Below are 19,367 nucleotides of genomic sequence, written 5' to 3'. Positions count from 1 at the left end.
AAAATGACCAATCAGTTTTAGGAGGTCATCAGTAAAACACTGTGTTCTACAGCAATAACCTGTGGCGCAAACATACGATGGAGAACAACTGAACAGTTCACAGAAAAGGATCTAAATCACAAGTCCATCAGGAATCACACCAGCAAAACACTACTGCAAAGAGATACACATTGTATTCCTGGCCAATCCATACAAGAAATCTTTCAATACTACTGAGTGTTAGTCTGATGTCAGCTCGTGTACTATACCTAGTTTCAGGTCCTATGCTTCACGGAAGGCGTGGATCAGCTGAAGCACCCAAAAAAGAGCCATGAGAATGACTGCAAGTCAAGAAAATGTGACTGTTGCAGTATCCCTAAAATGTAAACTTCCTGAAAGTGGTTGGCAGTCTGCCTAGTCTCAATTTAAAGTAAATAATGAACAACTGCATTTGTCTCATTTACATGTGCGTATATATCAAGCTTGTGATATATAAGGTTCAATAGCTGAAAGCACTTTTTATTGGACCATGCTTTCCAAAAACCTGAAAGAATTTATCAGCTCTGGAGTCAAGGAGCGGTTAGCTGGTCTGATTCAGGAGGTGTTACGTGAACTGATCAAGTGACATTATGATCTCCAAGGGAGTGTATCAGTGCTTAATTTAGTTCCAACAGTGACAAAACTGTATCTGCTGAATAATTTAGAACTAAAATGCTGGAGTATGGGGTGAGTATGAGGAAAAGACTGATTTCATTCTCCCAAACCTAATTTTTCCAAACTCCTAGAGGGCCCCATAACAAGAAACTGACCATAAAAGACAGCATGCTTCACAAGAAAATGAGCCATCTCGGGCATTATGCAGTAAAACAAAACAAAAAAACCCCTCCTCATCAGATGCATGTCATGAAAACATCTGCAGTACATCTGTTGGACATGGGAAAGAGAGACAGCTTCCAGATTTAAAATTGGCATAACTAGATTACACATGTTTTGTCTTTCATCTCCTTATTTAAATCATTGCAGAAAGTGTCTCCCACCACATTATGAGAGCCTCCAGGACTTACCCATAGTGAAGGCAGAAAAGGTTGTAGTGGATTTTGTTTTGTCTTTGCTTAACTTTGTTTTGAAATGAGGGAAATTAGGGAACAAGAAAACACGGTTCAACCAGAAGTCTTTTACTGGGTGAAAGTAAGACAAAAAATTTGAAGTGTCTTTTAGGCTGTGTCCTTCAAGTGAACAGTTAGAGTCAGTGCAACACCACAAAGTGAGAAATAATTCACTGCTTGTGGAAGTAACTCAGCCAAACATACCGGGCTGAGGTAGAAATTTCTCGGAGTCTAAAAAAGCATACTCATTATGTCAGCAACTATTGATCCCCCAGGGAAGGGATTCAAAGCAATGCTAATCCAGTATGATCAAGATCAGGTTGCTGCTGGCCCTAGAAGATCAAGATAGATCTTGAAACCCAGGCAGAGGTAGCCCAACTAATCACTCATGAGAAAGAAACAGAATTTAGCCTGGAAGCTAGAGGCCCTGAGAAAGCTGCCTGGGCTGTTCCAAGGCTGGAAGCAGTTGAAAAAACAGTCACAAGAGCTCCTCAGGCAGCTGAACCAGATTGTTGAAGGAGACGATGTTAAGGAACATAAGCTTAGAGTAACTACATTTAAACAGTTGATACTCTGAGAAAAATGATGGATGACAATGATCCTTTAAATCACTTTAAATTATTTTGTACTCATGGTGAACTTCCACACTAAAACCAAAACACCACCACTATCTGCCATGGAGAGCTATTACTTAAAATAATCACTGCGGAAAGAATTGTATTTGGGCTACAGTTCCAATCACTGCTGTACTAATTCTGCCAGAAGTCAGAAGAAAAAGCTTCAGCTCTGAAAACAAGTATTCTGGAAACAAGTATTATGAAAATAACTATGGTAGAAAGATCCTCACCATGGTTCTTCTTCTTCTTCTTCTTCTTCTTCTTTTTCCTTAATTGCTTTCCATTTTCCATAAGGGTTGGTCTTGTTAGGTGCATCACTGGAGGTTTCTTGGGAAGCTGACGTACTCTCCTCTTTATCAACAGTTTCTTCTGGCTTAACTTCTCGCCATTTCCCATAAGGACTTAACTTTTTAGCTTTGGGAGATTTTTTCCCTTCCTCTGATCCTTCACCATTATCTCCTTTCCTCTAAAGAGGAAAAAACCCACCTTAAGCAAAAATGCCTAAATAAAAACACAATGTAGCTTTATTTTACATCTTTTATTTACTATTATCTACTATTCATACTTTTCAACCAAGAGTAACTTGAAACAATAAACTCATACTGTAATAAAATCTTTACATTTCTCTCCTTGAGCTTTCATCACATACAGAGTTGAAAAAAAATGTTAAATGTTACAAAAACTTAAGTTGGAAAATCCCATCTATCAAGGCTGAAGTTAGCAAGGAGCAGCCAATACAAACTTACTTAAAAAAAAGCTTAGCATGTTTAAAAAAAAAAATTCACATAGAGCTTTCTGTGCGTGCAGATACAGACACTTTACAGCTAATACCTAGTAGTAGTTTATAATGATGCACAGTGATACAAAAATATATATTTTAGAATTAACACCTGTCTGTGAATACATTTTATATTTAAACTGTCTCTGCCTATTCTGAACTACCAGTTTCAGAAAAACCATCTGACCCAGCCAGAGCCATAATCACACCCTTTATCTTAAGTTTTAAATCTGAAGACAAAACCATGTAATTGATACAGGTTTTGTACTATGTGCTGCCAATGTTCTTCTCAATAAGGAAACTACAGCCATGTAATTTTCAAAGGCATTCCCTGAAGGTCTCTTAGCAGTCACATTTACCAATGAAGGTTAGAAATCATATCCTCACACTGAAATCCAAATCATTTTGTGGACTATTTCAGAGAGATGACAGTGACCTTTCTCAGAGAACATCACATTTCTTGCAGAATTCAATCTACTTCTGGTGGGCTGATCATGCTTTCTATTCTGCAACAGAGCCACTAATGGGCCAAATAATTGAATAAAGATTCATTTTACTATTCAAACAAGTGCAAACTTCTACTTTCAGTCATATGGTTTAACCTCATTACAGTGAGTACAGCCTATCACAAGAGATAAAAGATAAATCATCTTATGTTAGAAAATTAATACTATATGTAAAATAAATCTGAAGAGAGAACTTACCTTGAAATTTGTTTCTGAACTCCGTGCTTCATTTTCACTATCTTCCGAGTCTGATTCAGATGCTTTGGAATCTCTTTCTGCAAGCTCTTCAGAATGCTTGTCACGTTGACTCTTTTCATTTGAAGATGAAACAAAACCATCTGGTTTCTCCCATGTGGATACTGTTCAGGATATTTGAATACCACATTATTTATGTTTCTACAAGATATTTGAATAACCACATTATTTATGTTTCTAATTCTGATCTGTTATTGCTTTAACATTACTTTTCAGAAGCAGTGCTGCCTCATGCAAAAAATACAGCAAATAATTTAGCACAAGGCTTTTGCCTTTGTTCAGTATGTTTGTTTTAATAAACGTAATCAGAAAGGTAACATTTCACTTCTCAGCAGAGATACTGTCATGACACTGAGATCACTGTTGATAAAGCTTGTTGTAATTGGTGCTTAAGAAGGATATCACGCACGGTGAACTGCAGCCCACAGACTTGGTCCCTCTCATCCTAACACAGGACAGAAGAATTGCCCTCTAGAGGTGCCTATTTGATTTGAGTTATCCATTGATTACAAAGAGAGGATACGGTAAAGAACACTAACTGCGAGCTTCAGCTTTCCAGGCAGATAAACTCCTTTCCCTGTGCCACTTGGCTTGGTAAGATTAGATCTCTAATTAAAGAGCTGTTAAGTCAACAATGAAATATAAACATCATTCTGAAAAGACATGAAAGTATGTCTCTACAGGATATGACCTCATTTTCAATGAGCAAATATATTGAGAGGAACTATTTAAATAAAAGTTGATTCAATGGTCGTAAAACTGCTTTTAGTAACAATAAGGCAAAAGTACACCAACTTTCAATCTATAATTTTATTTAAGCTTTCAGATGTGATAAAAGTACTATTTTTCCAATTATTTTATCTATTTCCAAAGAAATCCCTAACTGAAAACAACATTTAACAGGTATGCTTCTAGATGTATCTTGAAGAAGTAAAGGTGTAAAAAACTAGCAATGAGTGGCTCTGAACGAACAAAACAGTCTCTTAAGGGTACTGCTGTCATGTAGCTTTAGACCAGTAACTGAGAAAGTTCACTTTCCTAGGTGTCACATATAGCCAGTGGCGTAAGGTGCAGCCTCCCAAAGTATGACTCATAGCAGGAGCTAAGCCTAGAGATACCGGCCTCTTAAGTTACACGCTTCAGATGAGACACTACGATCAGTCCTCTCGGTTAACAATTTGTCTTGTCTTCAGAGGATGGGATTAGCATTAACAGAACTGACAAGTAATTTTCAAGCATTTCCAAGATACCTGCAGCTATATAAAAGGGATCGCTTTAAAATCTCAGAAGCCAAAATTTTATCAAATACAATGATTACAAAGATATTCTTCACGAATGTCATGTGTCCATGAAGAACTTTAAAGAACAATACAACCAAAGGCATAAAATGTATCTGAACTTAGAAGGCAATGTTTAAAAATAACCAGCATCTCATTTCCCTTTCAAAAGAAAAAAATGGCAAATCATTTGAGCAGGGGAGCCGCATGCTGAAAAACTGAAAGGTTTTGGTGTGGTTTTTTTTCTATTCTTGGCATCGTCAGGAACGCCACTTCATACCCAACAGCAGAAGGAAAACTCATAGCCAACATAAAATCACTTGCTCTCCAGAGTCATTGTTGACCTTAAAATGATTCAAACAGATTTAGAAAACAGATGCCTGCTCTGGGGGAGTTACCACAAAGTTCCCCATGTAGGGGAAAAAAACAGGGAAAAGAAGTAGGAGGTAAGATTCTGGACTCTCTTATAAACGCTATGTCAGCAAGAGGAAAAGTTTAGGAGATTCTTATTCAGTCCTACATACCTGTCACAACAAAATCCTGCCCCTTTCTGGTTTCCAAACTATAATTTCATTATATACATAGAAGAGAAAAAACCCGTATTTTAGACTTCTAAGTTGGATGTCTAAAAAAACGTATGAAGCACAAATGCATACACACTGACAATACAGCTATAAAGCCAACATTGACTTAAGCAACAAGGTAACAGCGTAAAAAATACAAAACTTAGTAATGGCCTTAAAATGCAGTTATCTGCAAAATAAAATGCTGCTCTGAAAACCCTCGCTTCTGAAACAGAGCTTAACTGGAAAACAAGCTCTCCTTACCTCCTGTTTCTGTGTTATAGTAATAGGTATGACCATCTTCAGTGACACCTTCTACCCACTCTGCTGCCTGAGAAAAAGATACAGGAGCTAATTAAAAAAGAGAGTTTTAAGGATCAGTCAAAGTATCACTTATAAGACTATTCAACCCTTGAGTATTTTTTGTTCATCATAATTTTACTGTTTTAAAGCTTGAACCCCTAAATTTGTTAGAAAGTATTCCCTTTGACTCAAATGAGATTGAATTGCTTAACTTAAAAGTACCGCAAATGCACATAGACAATTTTTTCAAACAGTGGAGAATTAGTATGAGGCAGTATGGTAAAGGCTGCCATACAGTTCAAATTATGATAAAAGCCATAAAGGCCATTTTACATGTTTTTTATTTTCCAAGTAGTGGAACAATGAAGTTGACATTTCCTGGTTTTGTCAATGTCTTAAGTAGAGACCAAGAAAAAATTTCTCTGGAAGACTCAGGGTTTTGTGAGGGCTATAGAAAAACATTACCAATAAATACTATCACAAATTAAACATAAGCAAACAAAACCAAAATTTCTAAAATTTATTCCAAAATAGATCTTCACCAAAAATACTGAAGAAGCAAACTTTGCAGGAAAGCATGCCACAAATTTACTGATTTAGGAAAGCACCCATTTCAACAAAGCACTGTTTTCCCCTACTAATTAATAAATACATATGACATGCAGCAGAAGTTGCTGGTATGTCTTTGTGGATGTGTAATTAAAATAAAGATGTTTTGCAGAATCAGCCACAGCTAGATAATCAGTCTTTACACGTGACTTAACATCTTCCTTATGAACCTGATTTTCATCAACATGTACACATATGCTACTTCACTGCTCCTTAAGTACTAATACTGCCCCTTCCCCTGTACTGGGCAGAACTTCTATGCAGTTTCACCATACATGATTTTTGCATTAATAAATGTCTCTATGCGTACACATATACACACACACTCCTAGATAGGCTTTTGCACACAAAGACCTATGCATTTCCTTAATACTCTATTAAAACTTTGGGTTTTTTTTAAAACACAACAAAATCAGGAGTTAAAGTTCTCACACCTGCTCTGTAGAAAGCTATATATGAAACAGAAAAATTGTATCAGCAGGTTCAGAGCAGGCAAAAAAGCAAGAAAGCCTTCAGCGAGCAAGTTTCCTCAAGGTTTTGCTCTCAGAAGTTTCAGTGTGCTAGTTTCAACAAAAGAAGCAAAAGGAAATTTTATTTTATGTAAGTAGAAAGAGGACAAAAGACTAGTCTTAAGTACAACCTATCCTTCTTGTTTGAGTTAGATCCTAAACATTTTAGACCTGGTTCTTACCAGGTTTTCAGCAGATATTTGACATTAGGCATGCCGAGTATCCTACTCCATAAATGCTAACATGCATGATGTCAGTCTAACTGAAGTTGCAGGTAGTCTTCAACGCACCTTTTCATTACTCTTTTCTCCACCTCTTACGAAGTCTGAGCAGCAAGCTAATGTGCTCTGAACGAAGGAGGGCCTTTGAATCTCACTTGCGCTACTTATTGCAAGTATGCCCTTTAATTTCTGGGCAGTATGAGTCCTTGTTACAGATCTGGAATGTTCCCAATATCTTTAGCTCAGACTAAATAAGGGAGCAATCGAATGCTTGTTTTTAGCAATGGCGAAAATAACTCAAGACACCACAAAGTCACCAAGCAGGGTGAGGGAGGAATGGCAAAATACGGCCATGTGGCATTAGAGAGATATCCGAGGCTGAAGGTGTGTGTTTACGATATAGCTGAGATGAGCTAACTTCAAATTGTTGCCAAGAAGGGAGCTCCTTCTCTCCTCCGCACTGGCATTTTTCTGATTACCCAGAGAGCTGATGCAAGGGCATAAGCCTACAAAGCACTAACCCAAACTCTAATGTCTTCACTCCCTGAACTCGTTCGCTGTCAGGGCAAATATGCACCAAGGACTATACAAGATTAGTCACAGGACCACCTCTTTCAGTGGAAGGCTACAGTAAGACTGGTTTATAAATATTGCAAAGCTAATCCTTGACTGAAAAGATAAAGCTGAAGTGCTGGTTAACAAGTTGTGCAAAACTTGGAATCAGAAAGCCAGAGTAGCGTGTGATGGGCAGTCTCTTGGGAATGAACACTGGATGGAAAAAGTCTGCATTTTTGAGATAAAACACTGCCTTAACAAGAGATGGATTACAGACAAACTTCATGAACATTTTATGAATTGATTCATTTGCCTAAAAATATACACAATTATAACCATTTTCTCCTCTGACTGTAAGTAACCCAGTACCAAGCATAGGTTACCTTCTAAGATGTGATAATACAGAGCTACAGAATGTCAAGCACTCTGAAAAAGCCAGGCTTTTTTGATCTAACATGAAATCCAACATTAGCAAACAACACTGACTTTAAATCATAGTGTACCTGTGACACCTATCTTGAAAATGGGGAAACATAACATCACTTCATGGGAGTGTTGTGAAAATCCTATTTTTAATGTTGTGAAGCACAAAAATCCTGGAGCGGTAAGTATAAGGGGAAAGCCCATTAATAATAAGAAATAATCTTTCTGTCTTTGGACTATTCTGCAAGTTTTCCGGTGCCTTAAATAAGGAAAATAAAGTAATATTCTAAAAGGTTGCTTGCACGTAGGTTCCATGACCGTAAGAAAACCATGAAAAAGACAAATTATCACATAACCATATCCCAAAGAAACACAAAAAATAGGCACTCTTTTTTTTTTTTCCTATCGGACAATGCAATCTTAATGTTTCCTAAGATAAAGGAGTCTTAACTATTTTAAATGTTTTAAAATGTTTTAAAAGTTTTAATTTTTTAAATTACATTTCATTCACAAAAGGTTGAACAGAATTTATCCAGAATTTCCCAAACACTTTCAATTTTATGGGCTGAAGCATCAAAAAGCATATTCTGTAAAAACATAACCACCACTATCACTTCTCTTCCCTTGATAAACAAATCAGACAAAAAAGATTTGTATAGCAAAATTTCACTTTTCATCAAGAATATAATAAACTATTCTATATATTCAAAATATGTTTTCCTAAGTTTACTAAGAGCAAACAATTTATCTTCTGCAATCAGGAGACTTGCAAATTGCTTAGCTTATTTCTGGTAAGTGTTTACAAGGACAAAGAAAAGCATGAATAACAGTATTTGATTACCGTTTGTGAGTTTTGAGAGTTGCCTTGGAATCCTTTAGGTTTCTCCCACTGTGATTCTTAAAAAACAAAAACATATTTCACCCGTCATTCAATCCTGTTTATGTTTAATAATATTTAGAAAAAACAGATCTGAAGGGTATGACACTGATGTGTGCACATATACAAACAAGTAATATAGAATCACCTCATTGGAATATAAATCATCCTTGATCAAACTATGGTAGGAACAATAAACCAAAGTATCATAATTACAGTTGGCTTTACCGGGACTAACCACCTTCCACACTCTATTAAACTATGGCTGATACACAGGTACTGGAATTTTGATACAAAAAAGGTGTTTGTTTTTCAAATGGTAGCATAGGCCAGAGGAAACTAAACACACAAGATTTTTACCTTTTGGAAGTTATCTTGTATGAAGAAAGACTACAGTAAATACTACTGTCAATCCTTAAATTTATAAGAAACAGTTTGTAACAGTCTCATTAATCATAAAAGAGGGTTGCTTTTATGCTCTAAAGTAGATCATAACACATAGCTCCTCAACAGAAGTCAGTCAGTTAGATAAATCCTGTAAATGTGGAAAGAAGCAACCAGACGGCAATCCATAACCGCTCTCATTTACTTGGGCACAATCAATTTATTCCACATTCCTGATAAGAAAGCTTCTTTAGGAAGAACACAGCTAACTTTTGTATACTTAACCTCTGAAAGGCTAAACATTTCCAGAAACTGTGGAATTACTGCATTCTCCCATTATTAACAAACAGCAAAACCCATCTGAAGTTCTGGATGCTTAAGCCTTGAATGTTAAATATCAAAACACCATCTAGTTGTTCACATTTTAATCATCAGCTTACTCCTGAGAGAGCAGAGGAGTAAAGAAAGGCAGGTAGTCTTTTCTCATTTATATCCAAATCCAATAACTGTATTTGCATTTGCTCCTCACTAATTTTTACCTCCTGTTCTTGTGTTGTAGTAATATGTATAGCCTTCAGGAGAAAATCCTTGCACCCACTCCTTCGTTTCAATTTTTGGTGGCTTTGAAGTGTCCTGAGGTGTCTTTTTTTTCTTTTCCTTCTTTTCCTTCTTCTCCTTCTTCTCTTTCTTTTCTTTTTTTCCTTTAGTTTCCACTGTGTTACTCTGTGTTTTACTCTGTGTCGAACTGGGACCTACATCATCTTAAAGAAAATAATACTCTCTTTCAAAAAAAGAGTAATAATCTGAGCTTAAATATTAGTCCCTCTTGAGCAACAGCAAATAGGAAAATTTTTTCTTATGAGTACTTTCACTCATTAGTATTACACTCATAGCAGGTAAACATAAAAGATTATAGTCAAAGAATCTTGCATTGTAGCAATATTATAGTGTCATAAGAAAGTCCAAATATCAAAAGATGAGTAACGTAAAGAGAAAAACACTAAGGCCCAATGAGCTCTAACTAAACAACAATAAAAAAGAAACTTTATGAAAAAAATAGCTTCTACAGGAGCTTGAAACTACAAACTTTTTTTAAAGGATAATACGTCTTCACATGGACACAACAAAGGTACTCGCTGAACTGCAAGCCGAGTAGGAGATTCTCATCTCCACTGTTTGACACCAGTGGGAACCCAACCTCTCCTACTCACTAGGAACTTTTGTCTCCAACTGGCAAAAGTGAAACATAAAATTAACTAAGGGAGGCGGCACTGCTCATTCAAAGCACCAACTACAGCCTATTTTTTGTTATCACATTGTTTAATTTTTCTACTCCAAATTGGATTGTTCCATGGACCAGAGGACACCGTAGCTAAAAACAACTTCTACTACTTTTTTTTTTTTTCTTTTTTAAATGAGCAAACACAGTCCTGCAGGCCTCCTCTCATGTTCCTAAAACCTAATTTAAGAAAAAATGTTCCTATTTAATATTCTTTCAATTCTGTTTTTAATCCTTTGGCAGCTATATGAACTACCTGGCTTAATTCCAAGCCTTTTCAAATCCTCTTGATATGCTTTCATTGCAGCCTCCTCCATTGCTGCAAATTCTTTTGACATGTTTTCTTCTTCTTTTGCTTTTTCCAAGCTTTTCTTTTTAATCTAAAACAAAACAAAAAACCCAAGAGAATAAATCAAACAAGTATAATGAAAGAGATTAAAAATAAGTATTCGTGAAAATAAGATATTTGAGTTACCTCACTAATTCTTTTTGCCACATTTTCTTTATGATTCTTTCCTCTTTCATGAAACTCAATGCTCTTAAAAGCGAGAAAAAACAAGAAGAATAATACATATTATACAATTTTAATTTAGTTCATTTTAGTTAGTTAAAATTTAGTTAGACTAAACTTAGTTGAACAAGCTTAAATGTAACCTGTTCTGAAAACACAGCAAACACTATAGCTGTAAAATGGCTATAGGAATTCAGGAACACTGAGAAACACTCAACATAGAAATTATGAAAAATCAGTAACACTCAGTAACACTCCAGAATGGTATCATAAAATTTCATAGTCTGTATTTGTAAGATTTAAAAGTTTTCAAATAACACTGTTCAGCACACAGATTAGAAACAAGTAACAGGGAATCTGGGCTCCCTCTCCATGCTATCCTTCCAAGTATCATCCCTGGATTTTTTTTTTTTACCCTCTCTCTTTTCATGCAAACTTTTAAAAACCATATGGCTTATTCAGAGTTCCAGATATTAGCTATGGTCCTTAATTAGATTATGCTGCGCTCCACAAATATCCCATCAACTTAAACTAGTCTGCAGGTCCGCAAATCAGAGAGAGAGAGAGAGGAAAAGGCAAGGTGGGAGAGTTGGGTAACTAAGGACAACAGAACAGTCTGCAAGCCAAAAAGGTGTCAGAAAGACTGAAGCCAATACGAACTGGAGGCAGTTCAGAAGCTCTACAGGTACAACAGTGGAAGTCCTCATGTGGTTCTCACAAAAAATATCTGAGCTCATTTAGGTGTTCAAATGTCAGGTGCCTAAGCCTGACCTCGTAACCCTACAATTTCTTTGCACAAACCAATGTGCACAGGATGCACATCCAGGGGATGATTCATCTCATTTAAAGACAGACTTTATAAGTTACACAAATCCCCCCCTTTAACGTGTATTTCACTTTACTGACTACAAGAAGAAACCTAAACCAATTAGCTCACACTTGTCATTCTGAACTGCAGAATGACAGTGTAACCCAGATGAAGCTCAGCTCCAGGAGTACCCCTGGCATCCAGTCAGGAATGCAAAACTTATTTCTAAGTGAGAAACCAATGGGTCTAATAGTCTGCAAAAGGCATCTGCAAGTCAGAAACACCTTTCTGTAACCCAGTAACGCTTCTGTGGGCTGTGCGAAATGAAAGAAACCTGCTTTAAATGCTTAGAGCACTGGCTGTACCAGGCCTACCAGATATAAACAGCACATATGCCAGGTTTTGCTTTCTGCTTGCATACGAAGGCTAGGAACAGGCGTGAACAAAGTTTCAAGACAGATCAAATGTTAAGTTACAGAACCTGAAGAAAAAGCAGGGTCAGATATTTCAGTTCTTATCTGTATTGCCAAGTAGAACAGCACACACCATCTTGTATGCAGTATCTGGCTCTCACGTGATGTATTTTAAATATCACAATTATTACAAGGGCGTTTCTAAAGTGCAAATTTCATGCATCAAGAGATTAGTATCAAAAGTGATGTTAAAAGCCTGTAATTCAAATTCCTAGTATTTCAAAACCATTGATATAGTATGGTAGATGATCGTACAGGTCTGTTGTCTGCTATCCAGCACTTGCAGTAATCGCAGAACTTTTTTGGCTGAGATTTCCAGTAATCAGCCCTGGGGAGAGGAAAAAAAAAAGACAATCTGAAACAGTAATCAAAGCCACAGGTTTTTTATATATATAGCTTCAGAAACTAAATTCAGTCTTCTTTGGGTGAGCAAGTGCTAAGAGTTTTTGGGTTTGGTGGTGGCTGTCGTCCCGTCCCCCGCCCCCCCCCCGGAAAAAAAAAGTATGGGGAACAAGCTAGAGTCGCTATATTGACTACTGTGTCCCATAAAGCACACTTCAGTATTGGGATTGTGCCCATCTGACCCCTGAAGACGGGAAAATTTTTACAACAGAGGTGATGCTGTAAGAACCAGAAATACAAGACAAAGCAAACCAGAGATAAACAAGCAGCTCTAGATACCCTAATTAAACACAGAACTGACAGAAAAGTGTAACTTGTATTATTTTTCATAAAAATGCATACAATAAATGTTTCTAAGTGTAAAACTTCAGATTTAATGTCAAAGTCTACTTTGGATACTGTACACAGTGAGCTTAGCAACACAAAGGTGCAGTTCTGGATGTGAGCTACTGCGGAGAGTCCTAGAACAGATTCTGACCTGTGGGGTCACAGACACAGCAGTAAATTGTTTGGATGTTTCAGTGTAAAAATGTATTTCTGAACCATGCAATTCAGATAAGTTGCATATGTGTGAGGAAACTTGGGGAAAACTCGTCAGAGCTCAAAAATTAGTACATAAAAGTATTTAACAATAAAACAAACAACCCCTCCAATGGCTGTTTCTTCATCAAAAACCGCTTTCTAATGCCAGATGAGGCTTGTGCAGAAATAATTCCATTTCTCGTTGGCTTGCAGCAACAGATGCAATGCTTTGGTTCAATAGAACACATTTCAGCAACAGACTTCTATGTTTTTAAGTTAAATGAAAAAGAACGAGGGGCGAAAACAAAAACAATTCGAGAGTACACTGAGAACATTAAAAAACATCAGTCCAAAAAATGAATCTTTGCCTTCCGTCTGAAGATCAATATACAGAGTTCAAGGAAAATACTTCCTGACATTTTTATTCAATAAAACCAAAACTTCTTCCATGCACAACGATAACACCCTCAAACCTTATGATACGTGCGAGCAGATCTTTCATAATAGAAACAGACCTGATCGACTCAATTCTTAAAATTTAAGCAGGTATCAAAATATGCTCTCCTACCAGTGCTTAACATAAAAATACAATTTCTAAGAGGCTATGATTATTTAAAAGTGTAAGAACAAAGGATATGCTCTGCAAAAATATATCAACCTATAACCTGTGTTAGCAACATGCAGCTTTGCAAGCAATTTTCTGGAAAGCTAAAAGAAGCAATGGGGCTTCCCCCGATTTAAACAGAAATCCGCTCATCCCTAAATGGTGGACTTTAAAACTGGGTGATTACTTAGTCACACATCTGATTAAAAGGTTTTTGAGATTTATATATCAAAAGGTACTAGGGCCGAAGCTTGGGAAATCGAACACTCTGGCTGGAGAACCAGTTGAGCGGAAGGGAGAAATTCAGAGCTCAGAAACACCTCAAGGCCCTTTTTCCTATTTGAGCTCCTAAATTGTCTCTAAATCCTTCGACATCATCTAAGATAAATTTCCAGCTAAAAGCTGGGTTAACCTTCCTAAGGCAATGGGAGAAGTCTGACAGAAAACACATAAATTGTAAAAGAGCCCCACTGCATGTTTCGGAGGTGCAAGAACATCTGCGTATTTCCAAGTTTAACCTAACGGGCCTGGCTCTTTGTCTTCAACAGAATCAAGTCTAAGTGCTAAAATTAAGACTGTACAGGTGCACCCACCAAAAGCGAGAGTGTGACAAGCTGTATTTTCACAGCTATATTTTCCGCCGATTTCTTTCCTAAATGCTACTGGACACCACATCTGTCGCAAACCACTGTAGCTACACATACAGTAATCGTGCTGGAGAACCTGAGGGCACACCTGGAGCTTAAGTACAAATCCAGGTCTTGATGACAGAAGCCTTTTGTCTTCATTTCCTATTGGTTTTGATAAAAATTGGAGCTGGCTCTCTGTTGTTACATATAAAATAAATGTAAATGATACTCTGTGCCGAAGACCTGATATCCTGGGAACCTTAAATCCGGCATTTCATGATTAATGAAGTTAATTGTGTAAATTATTCTCCCCATTCTGTGACTCATGAGCATGAGGAGTGTTATATGCTGAGTAATTCTCTTCAAGATTTTCCGCTTGAGCTCATAGCACTCAAGAAAGAGAGCAAGCTCTGCTGAAATATCCACCGAATAACATTTGCCATTGTAACAACAATGGAGCCTGCAAAGCACCAACGCTGCTGCAATGAGAGCAAACTGAAGAGGAGTGTTTGGAAAGGAGCAGCAAACTGAAGCGAGAGCCCACTTCAGTGAGATGCTGCAAATCCTTCACAGGCTCCGGTCACGAGCCTGAAAGTTAATTCACATTGATGACAATGATTGAACATGTGGCTATTTTATTAATCTGCCAAATACAGGCTTGAGAGTAGATGCTGTTAAAGTGGTACAGAGGTCGTTTATACTTGAATAATTGTGTACAAATCAAGGGAAACATAGTTATTGTAAAAAGTCATTGCAGTGGAAACGGTATAGCCTTTAAGACTCCTTATCTTCTGCCTGCACTTACATCAGTAAAGTTCAGGTTTATTCTTGTTTTCAGCTTTACAGCTGGGCCAACGTGCTAAGGACCAGAAAGCTGATCAACTAGCCATCACCACCACAACTATCTTTCTTCCTTTCACTAAAATGAAGAGATAGTCCAAAGCGCATCAAGTCTGGCTTGTCCACGTTTGCAGTGTTGAGGTTCAGCACTGTACACATTTACCCAGTTGTGGCTACCCAAACGGGAGCTTGGTGACACAGACCCCGAGAAGTGTGCAAGTTTTACTGCGAAGCTCTACCTCCCGGGAAGGTTCTGACAAAGTCTGCTCGGAGCCCGATTTTCCAGAGCTGGCTGAGCAAGTCAGCTTAGCAACCTGGTACTGGGCACACGGGGAACAGAGCGGTGCCGATACAGATAGGCAACTTCTGGACAAACTGCTGTAAGCTTTCAGCCAGAGTTGGAAATCCTGTACTAACTTGCAAGAAATTTGTGTCTCCTAAAGAACAGTGATTTTCTTTCAACTTTTACTGGTCAAACCACTCAGGGGCAGAATGTGCAACAGTTGTGACAGCTAAAGGGGAAGGAGGGAAAAAGAGGGAGTGAACATCAAACTGTTTTCTTGAAACTTTAATGCAGTAACAAACTCTTTGCTGCAAACAGCTGTAGAGTGCAAACAGCATCAATGTTAAAACCATTTTCAGATTTCTGAAATTCATTTAAAACTTCAGAGGGAGTGAGAAGATGGGGAAGAACAAGTAGCAACTCTGCATGAACAGCGCCTGCCACATTTGCCATTTCAAAAAACATGAAAATACTTAAACTCAGAGAGAAAACTCTGAAACTTGGGTATTTTTACTTTGCATACTTCATTTCTTGAGCCATGAGAATCACGCAGCCTACGCTGCAATGACTGGGTTACGCACTCCTACTGCACGTGAACCACGTGTTTGGGAGCACTCAAAGAGGACAGGTTCTGTTGACAATGTTCAAAAAGCAACCTGCACAGTAACTCCAGCAGTACCGGGGCCCAGGGTCCCGAACCGCCAACCGGCGAGCTGCTTCTCCTAACTTACAGTGTTATTAATGTTTTAACAGGTGGTGCAGTCCGCCTTCCTTATATAGGGAAGCTTAAGAAACCCTCATAAAGAAGCTATCTTCAGCTGAGACAGCTTTGCCAAACTTTACTTTGAGACTGGGCTGGAGGGTTTGGTTCCTACCACATACTGGCTGAAATTAAAAGATGGGGGTGAGGGAGAAGAAACAACTGTTTCAGGTGGTTCTGAACACAAGAAAAAGAAATAATTTGGCTGTGCAAACAAAACCTGGAAGCACTTGCTTTGAATAGCTCTGTTCTAAAACATCAGACTTGAAATTTGGCAGGGATACAGGGGGGTTTGTATCAGGTATATATCTGTCCAAATTATAAGCCTTTAGCCTAAAAAACATACACATGCTCAGCAGTCTTCTTTGGTTTAATATGTACAACCTCTGAAGACTTTATACAAAGTTAGTATCTTCCAGCTTTCTGCAGGTTTGAGCACTGAACAGCTTGTGCATACATCACCTTCTTGAACACAGGTGTGTGAAGAAATACACAGATTCAAGTTCTTGACTACACAAGGAAATGAATTCAGATCAGCTATTGTGGTTGTTCTGTAACAGCCACTCAACAGGACACAGTATTCAGAAATAGTAATAAATTCTATTTGGAATACTGTGTACTAAAATTAATACTTCTGTAATGGAAGGAAGTAGAAAGAACAAAAAAAAAAAATCACATATATTTCACAATAGACCCTCCACACAGGAAGCCATTCCAGAACAGGTAATTCTGATTCAAATATCCAAGTATCGGTAAGACCTAAGAATGCAACGCTAAAATCGGGAGGGAAGGAGACAAGAAAGGAAAGGGTTTTCATGAACCAAGAAGTAGGTCCCAGTGCCATGGCCCTAACGACCCACGCTTCCAAATTCACAGCAACTCCATTCCTTCATAGTGCACAAATCCTACCCTAAAAACTCTACTTAAATATGTACCCTTAATTTTTATTTTAAAAAAAAAAGGTATTGAAAAATAAGGCCTTGAGCAAAAAGCATCCCTGACACAGCTAGTATATGGTGCTGTCCTTCTACCTAACCTTACTTGTTGATCTTCTAATATATCACAGAATATACATCTATATGCGGGCTCCTACAGAGTAGTACTGAATTAGAGTTTCATCTACATGGAACAGGGCAGTTCTGTGAAGAGTTTCGTTCTTCTGGCCTTCAATTCGATTGTATTTTTGGCAATCCTTCTAGAAATTCCAATTTACAACCCAAGAGGCTGCTTTTTTTTATTAATATATTAGCCCCCTCTGAACAACATACAAATCATAATGTGCTGCAAGACAGCAGAATCTGCACAAGCTGCTTAGTCTGACCTGAAGATCATTTGCATGGATCTGCTTTGCCAGATCTCTTTTCTAAATTGTAAATTATGTAACTTGAAGGGTAATGCTACAAATATTTTTAACAATATATAAGAATGCACAAGAATATGAGGGCAAGCAGCCTTCTGCATGTACGGAGCTTCAACGGACCTCATCTCCCCTAACTTCAGTTGTCTAAAAAGTGAGATACCTAGTTGTCTAAGTTCTGCATGTCAATATATGGAGACTCCAAAACGCCACTCTTTCCATCCTAAACAGGCATCTTCTATCCTAAACAGGCATCTGAGAAGCAAATTGAACTCCATAGGTACGTGCTTCTTCCTTATACAGGGAACCTAAAGCGAACTGCCTGAGTTGGCCTTCAAAAGCTAAGTATCTGAAACCAGGGATATCTACTGACAACAGAGGTCTGCTGCTGTAGATGCAGAAGAAGGATATGGGCTATGTCAGGAAGAATATGATAAGAATTAGAAGAGAGAGGAAAAAACCAGCAACATAAATTGGGTCAAGAAACTGTCCAGGTATAATTTTAGCAATAACTAAAATTACGAACACTGCTGTATGTCATATCAGTCTGCAAGACAGGCTCACACAACCTAACCATGAAATACTTCCCCACAGAAGGAACCCTAAAGAAATTTTTGATCAGGTTAAGATTTTTTTTTTTCACCACGGAAGTTAGGATATCTTGAAAAGTAACAGAAACGAAAAAATGCCATTCATATGATATTCTCACTTAATATTAAGACCAAAGCTGGGATTTTTACCCCCCACAAACGTAGTCAGGTATTAACACAAATTTTCTAATTAAACACTTAAAAGAGGTAGCGATGGCCAGCGAAACCAAGGCACAGAGGCTTTCTTCCAGACGCTTCACCCAGAACCAGCGGCGCCAGAGCAGGCCTCGGTCCGGGGGGGTAGGGGGGTACGGAGGGACAGACGCCCTCGCCCGCAGCGCTCACCGCCCCGCGCTGCAGGACGCGAAGTGCCCCGCGGGCGGGAGGCGAAGCTGCCCGGCGTGTCTGGGGGAGATAAGGGGCCGAGAGCGCTGCAGAAACAAACAACCGGGAGGGGGGGAGGACGGACGGGAGCAGAGGGACCGGAGCGAGAGGGAAATAACTGGGTCAGCGAGGCGGGGGTCGCCGGCCGCAGCTGGGGCACAGGCGCAGCCCGGCTGCCCACGGCCTCCCCACGGCCTGCGGGCACCGGGGCCAGGCCCGGCCCTGCCGCCGGCGCTCCCACCCCGCGTTGCCGGCCCTGCCCAACCCCGGTCCCCAGGGCGGGGGGCTCCAGAGCGCTGCGGGCAGAGCGCGGCCGGCGCTACCCGCTCCCTCCCGGCCCCCGACACTCACATCGCCGCTTCCCCGGCAGCGCCGCCGCACCGCGCCGGTCCCCTCCGCTCGCCGCCAGCCGCGCCGCGCCGCTGGGGCGGGCCGGGGCGGGGGGAGGGAGCGCGGCGACGGGAGCCGGGAGGGCTCAAACCGCGCTCTCCTCCCCCGCCCTTCCCCACCTCCTGCCTTCGCCCGCTCCTCCTCCCCCGCCCCTGGGAGAGGCGAGCGCTCTGCGGGGAGCCGCTCGGCGAGGGAGCCGCCGCCGCCGCCGCCGCTCGGTGAGTGCCGCCCTCCCGCGCGCCACAGGTTGCGGCGAGCCCCGCGCTCGGGGGGACGGGGCGGCTCTCCCTCCTCCCTCGCGGGACACGGGTTCGAGCCCCGCCGCCGGCAGCACCCCGTGACGGGCTGTTCCTGCCCCGCCGCGGCTGTGGGAGACGGGAGATGCGAGGCGGGGGTGCGAAGGGGCTGGGGAGGCGGCGGCGGGCCCCGTGCGTGCGAGCGGGCGGGCGGGCGGCGGTGCGCGCCCTCGGTCCGCGGCCAGCGGCGTCCTGTCCCGCCGGACGCCCCTGCCAACTTTCTGAGGAGTTCAGGCAGCGCATGTGCCGGGGGCTGCTGCCTCCCGACTTCGCCTCC

General features: G+C 40.0%; 2 protein-coding genes across 3 annotated transcripts in view; one reads left to right on the top strand and one right to left on the bottom strand.

Moving 5' to 3' along the window:
- Nucleotides 1-19,367, bottom strand: part of WBP4 (WW domain binding protein 4) — a 25,071-nt gene extending 5,704 nt beyond the window's left edge. The window contains exons 1-9 of one of the 2 annotated variants that reach the window (XR_012671533.1): nt 18,756-19,367; nt 12,289-12,361; nt 10,717-10,779; nt 10,498-10,621; nt 9,502-9,723; nt 8,543-8,598; nt 5,346-5,412; nt 3,185-3,345; nt 1,933-2,203 (exon numbers count right to left, since the gene is read on the bottom strand). Coding sequence is in view for 1 of the 2 variants with exons in the window: in XM_075139237.1 (XP_074995338.1) it covers nt 1,933-2,168; nt 3,185-3,345; nt 5,346-5,412; nt 8,543-8,598; nt 9,502-9,723; nt 10,498-10,621; nt 10,717-10,779; nt 12,289-12,361; nt 18,756-19,333 (1,580 nt within the window). In the remaining variant the exon portion in view is untranslated. The remainder of the gene's footprint in view (nt 1-1,932; nt 2,204-3,184; nt 3,346-5,345; nt 5,413-8,542; nt 8,599-9,501; nt 9,724-10,497; nt 10,622-10,716; nt 10,780-12,288; nt 12,362-18,755) is intronic. The other variant, XM_075139237.1, reaches the window with a different exon arrangement.
- Nucleotides 18,922-19,367, top strand: part of ELF1 (E74 like ETS transcription factor 1) — a 91,251-nt gene continuing 90,805 nt past the window's right edge. Inside the window, exon 1 of the mRNA XM_075139208.1 lies at nt 18,922-19,012. The gene's annotated coding sequence lies outside the window, so the exon portion shown is untranslated. The remainder of the gene's footprint in view (nt 19,013-19,367) is intronic.

The sequence above is a fragment of the Calonectris borealis genome, chromosome 1 (genome assembly GCF_964195595.1).
Source record: "Calonectris borealis chromosome 1, bCalBor7.hap1.2, whole genome shotgun sequence".
In the NCBI taxonomy this organism is placed as follows: domain Eukaryota; kingdom Metazoa; phylum Chordata; class Aves; order Procellariiformes; family Procellariidae; genus Calonectris; species Calonectris borealis.
The sequence above is the reverse complement of the archived record's forward strand: the minus strand, read 5'-3'. Positions and strand labels throughout refer to the sequence as shown.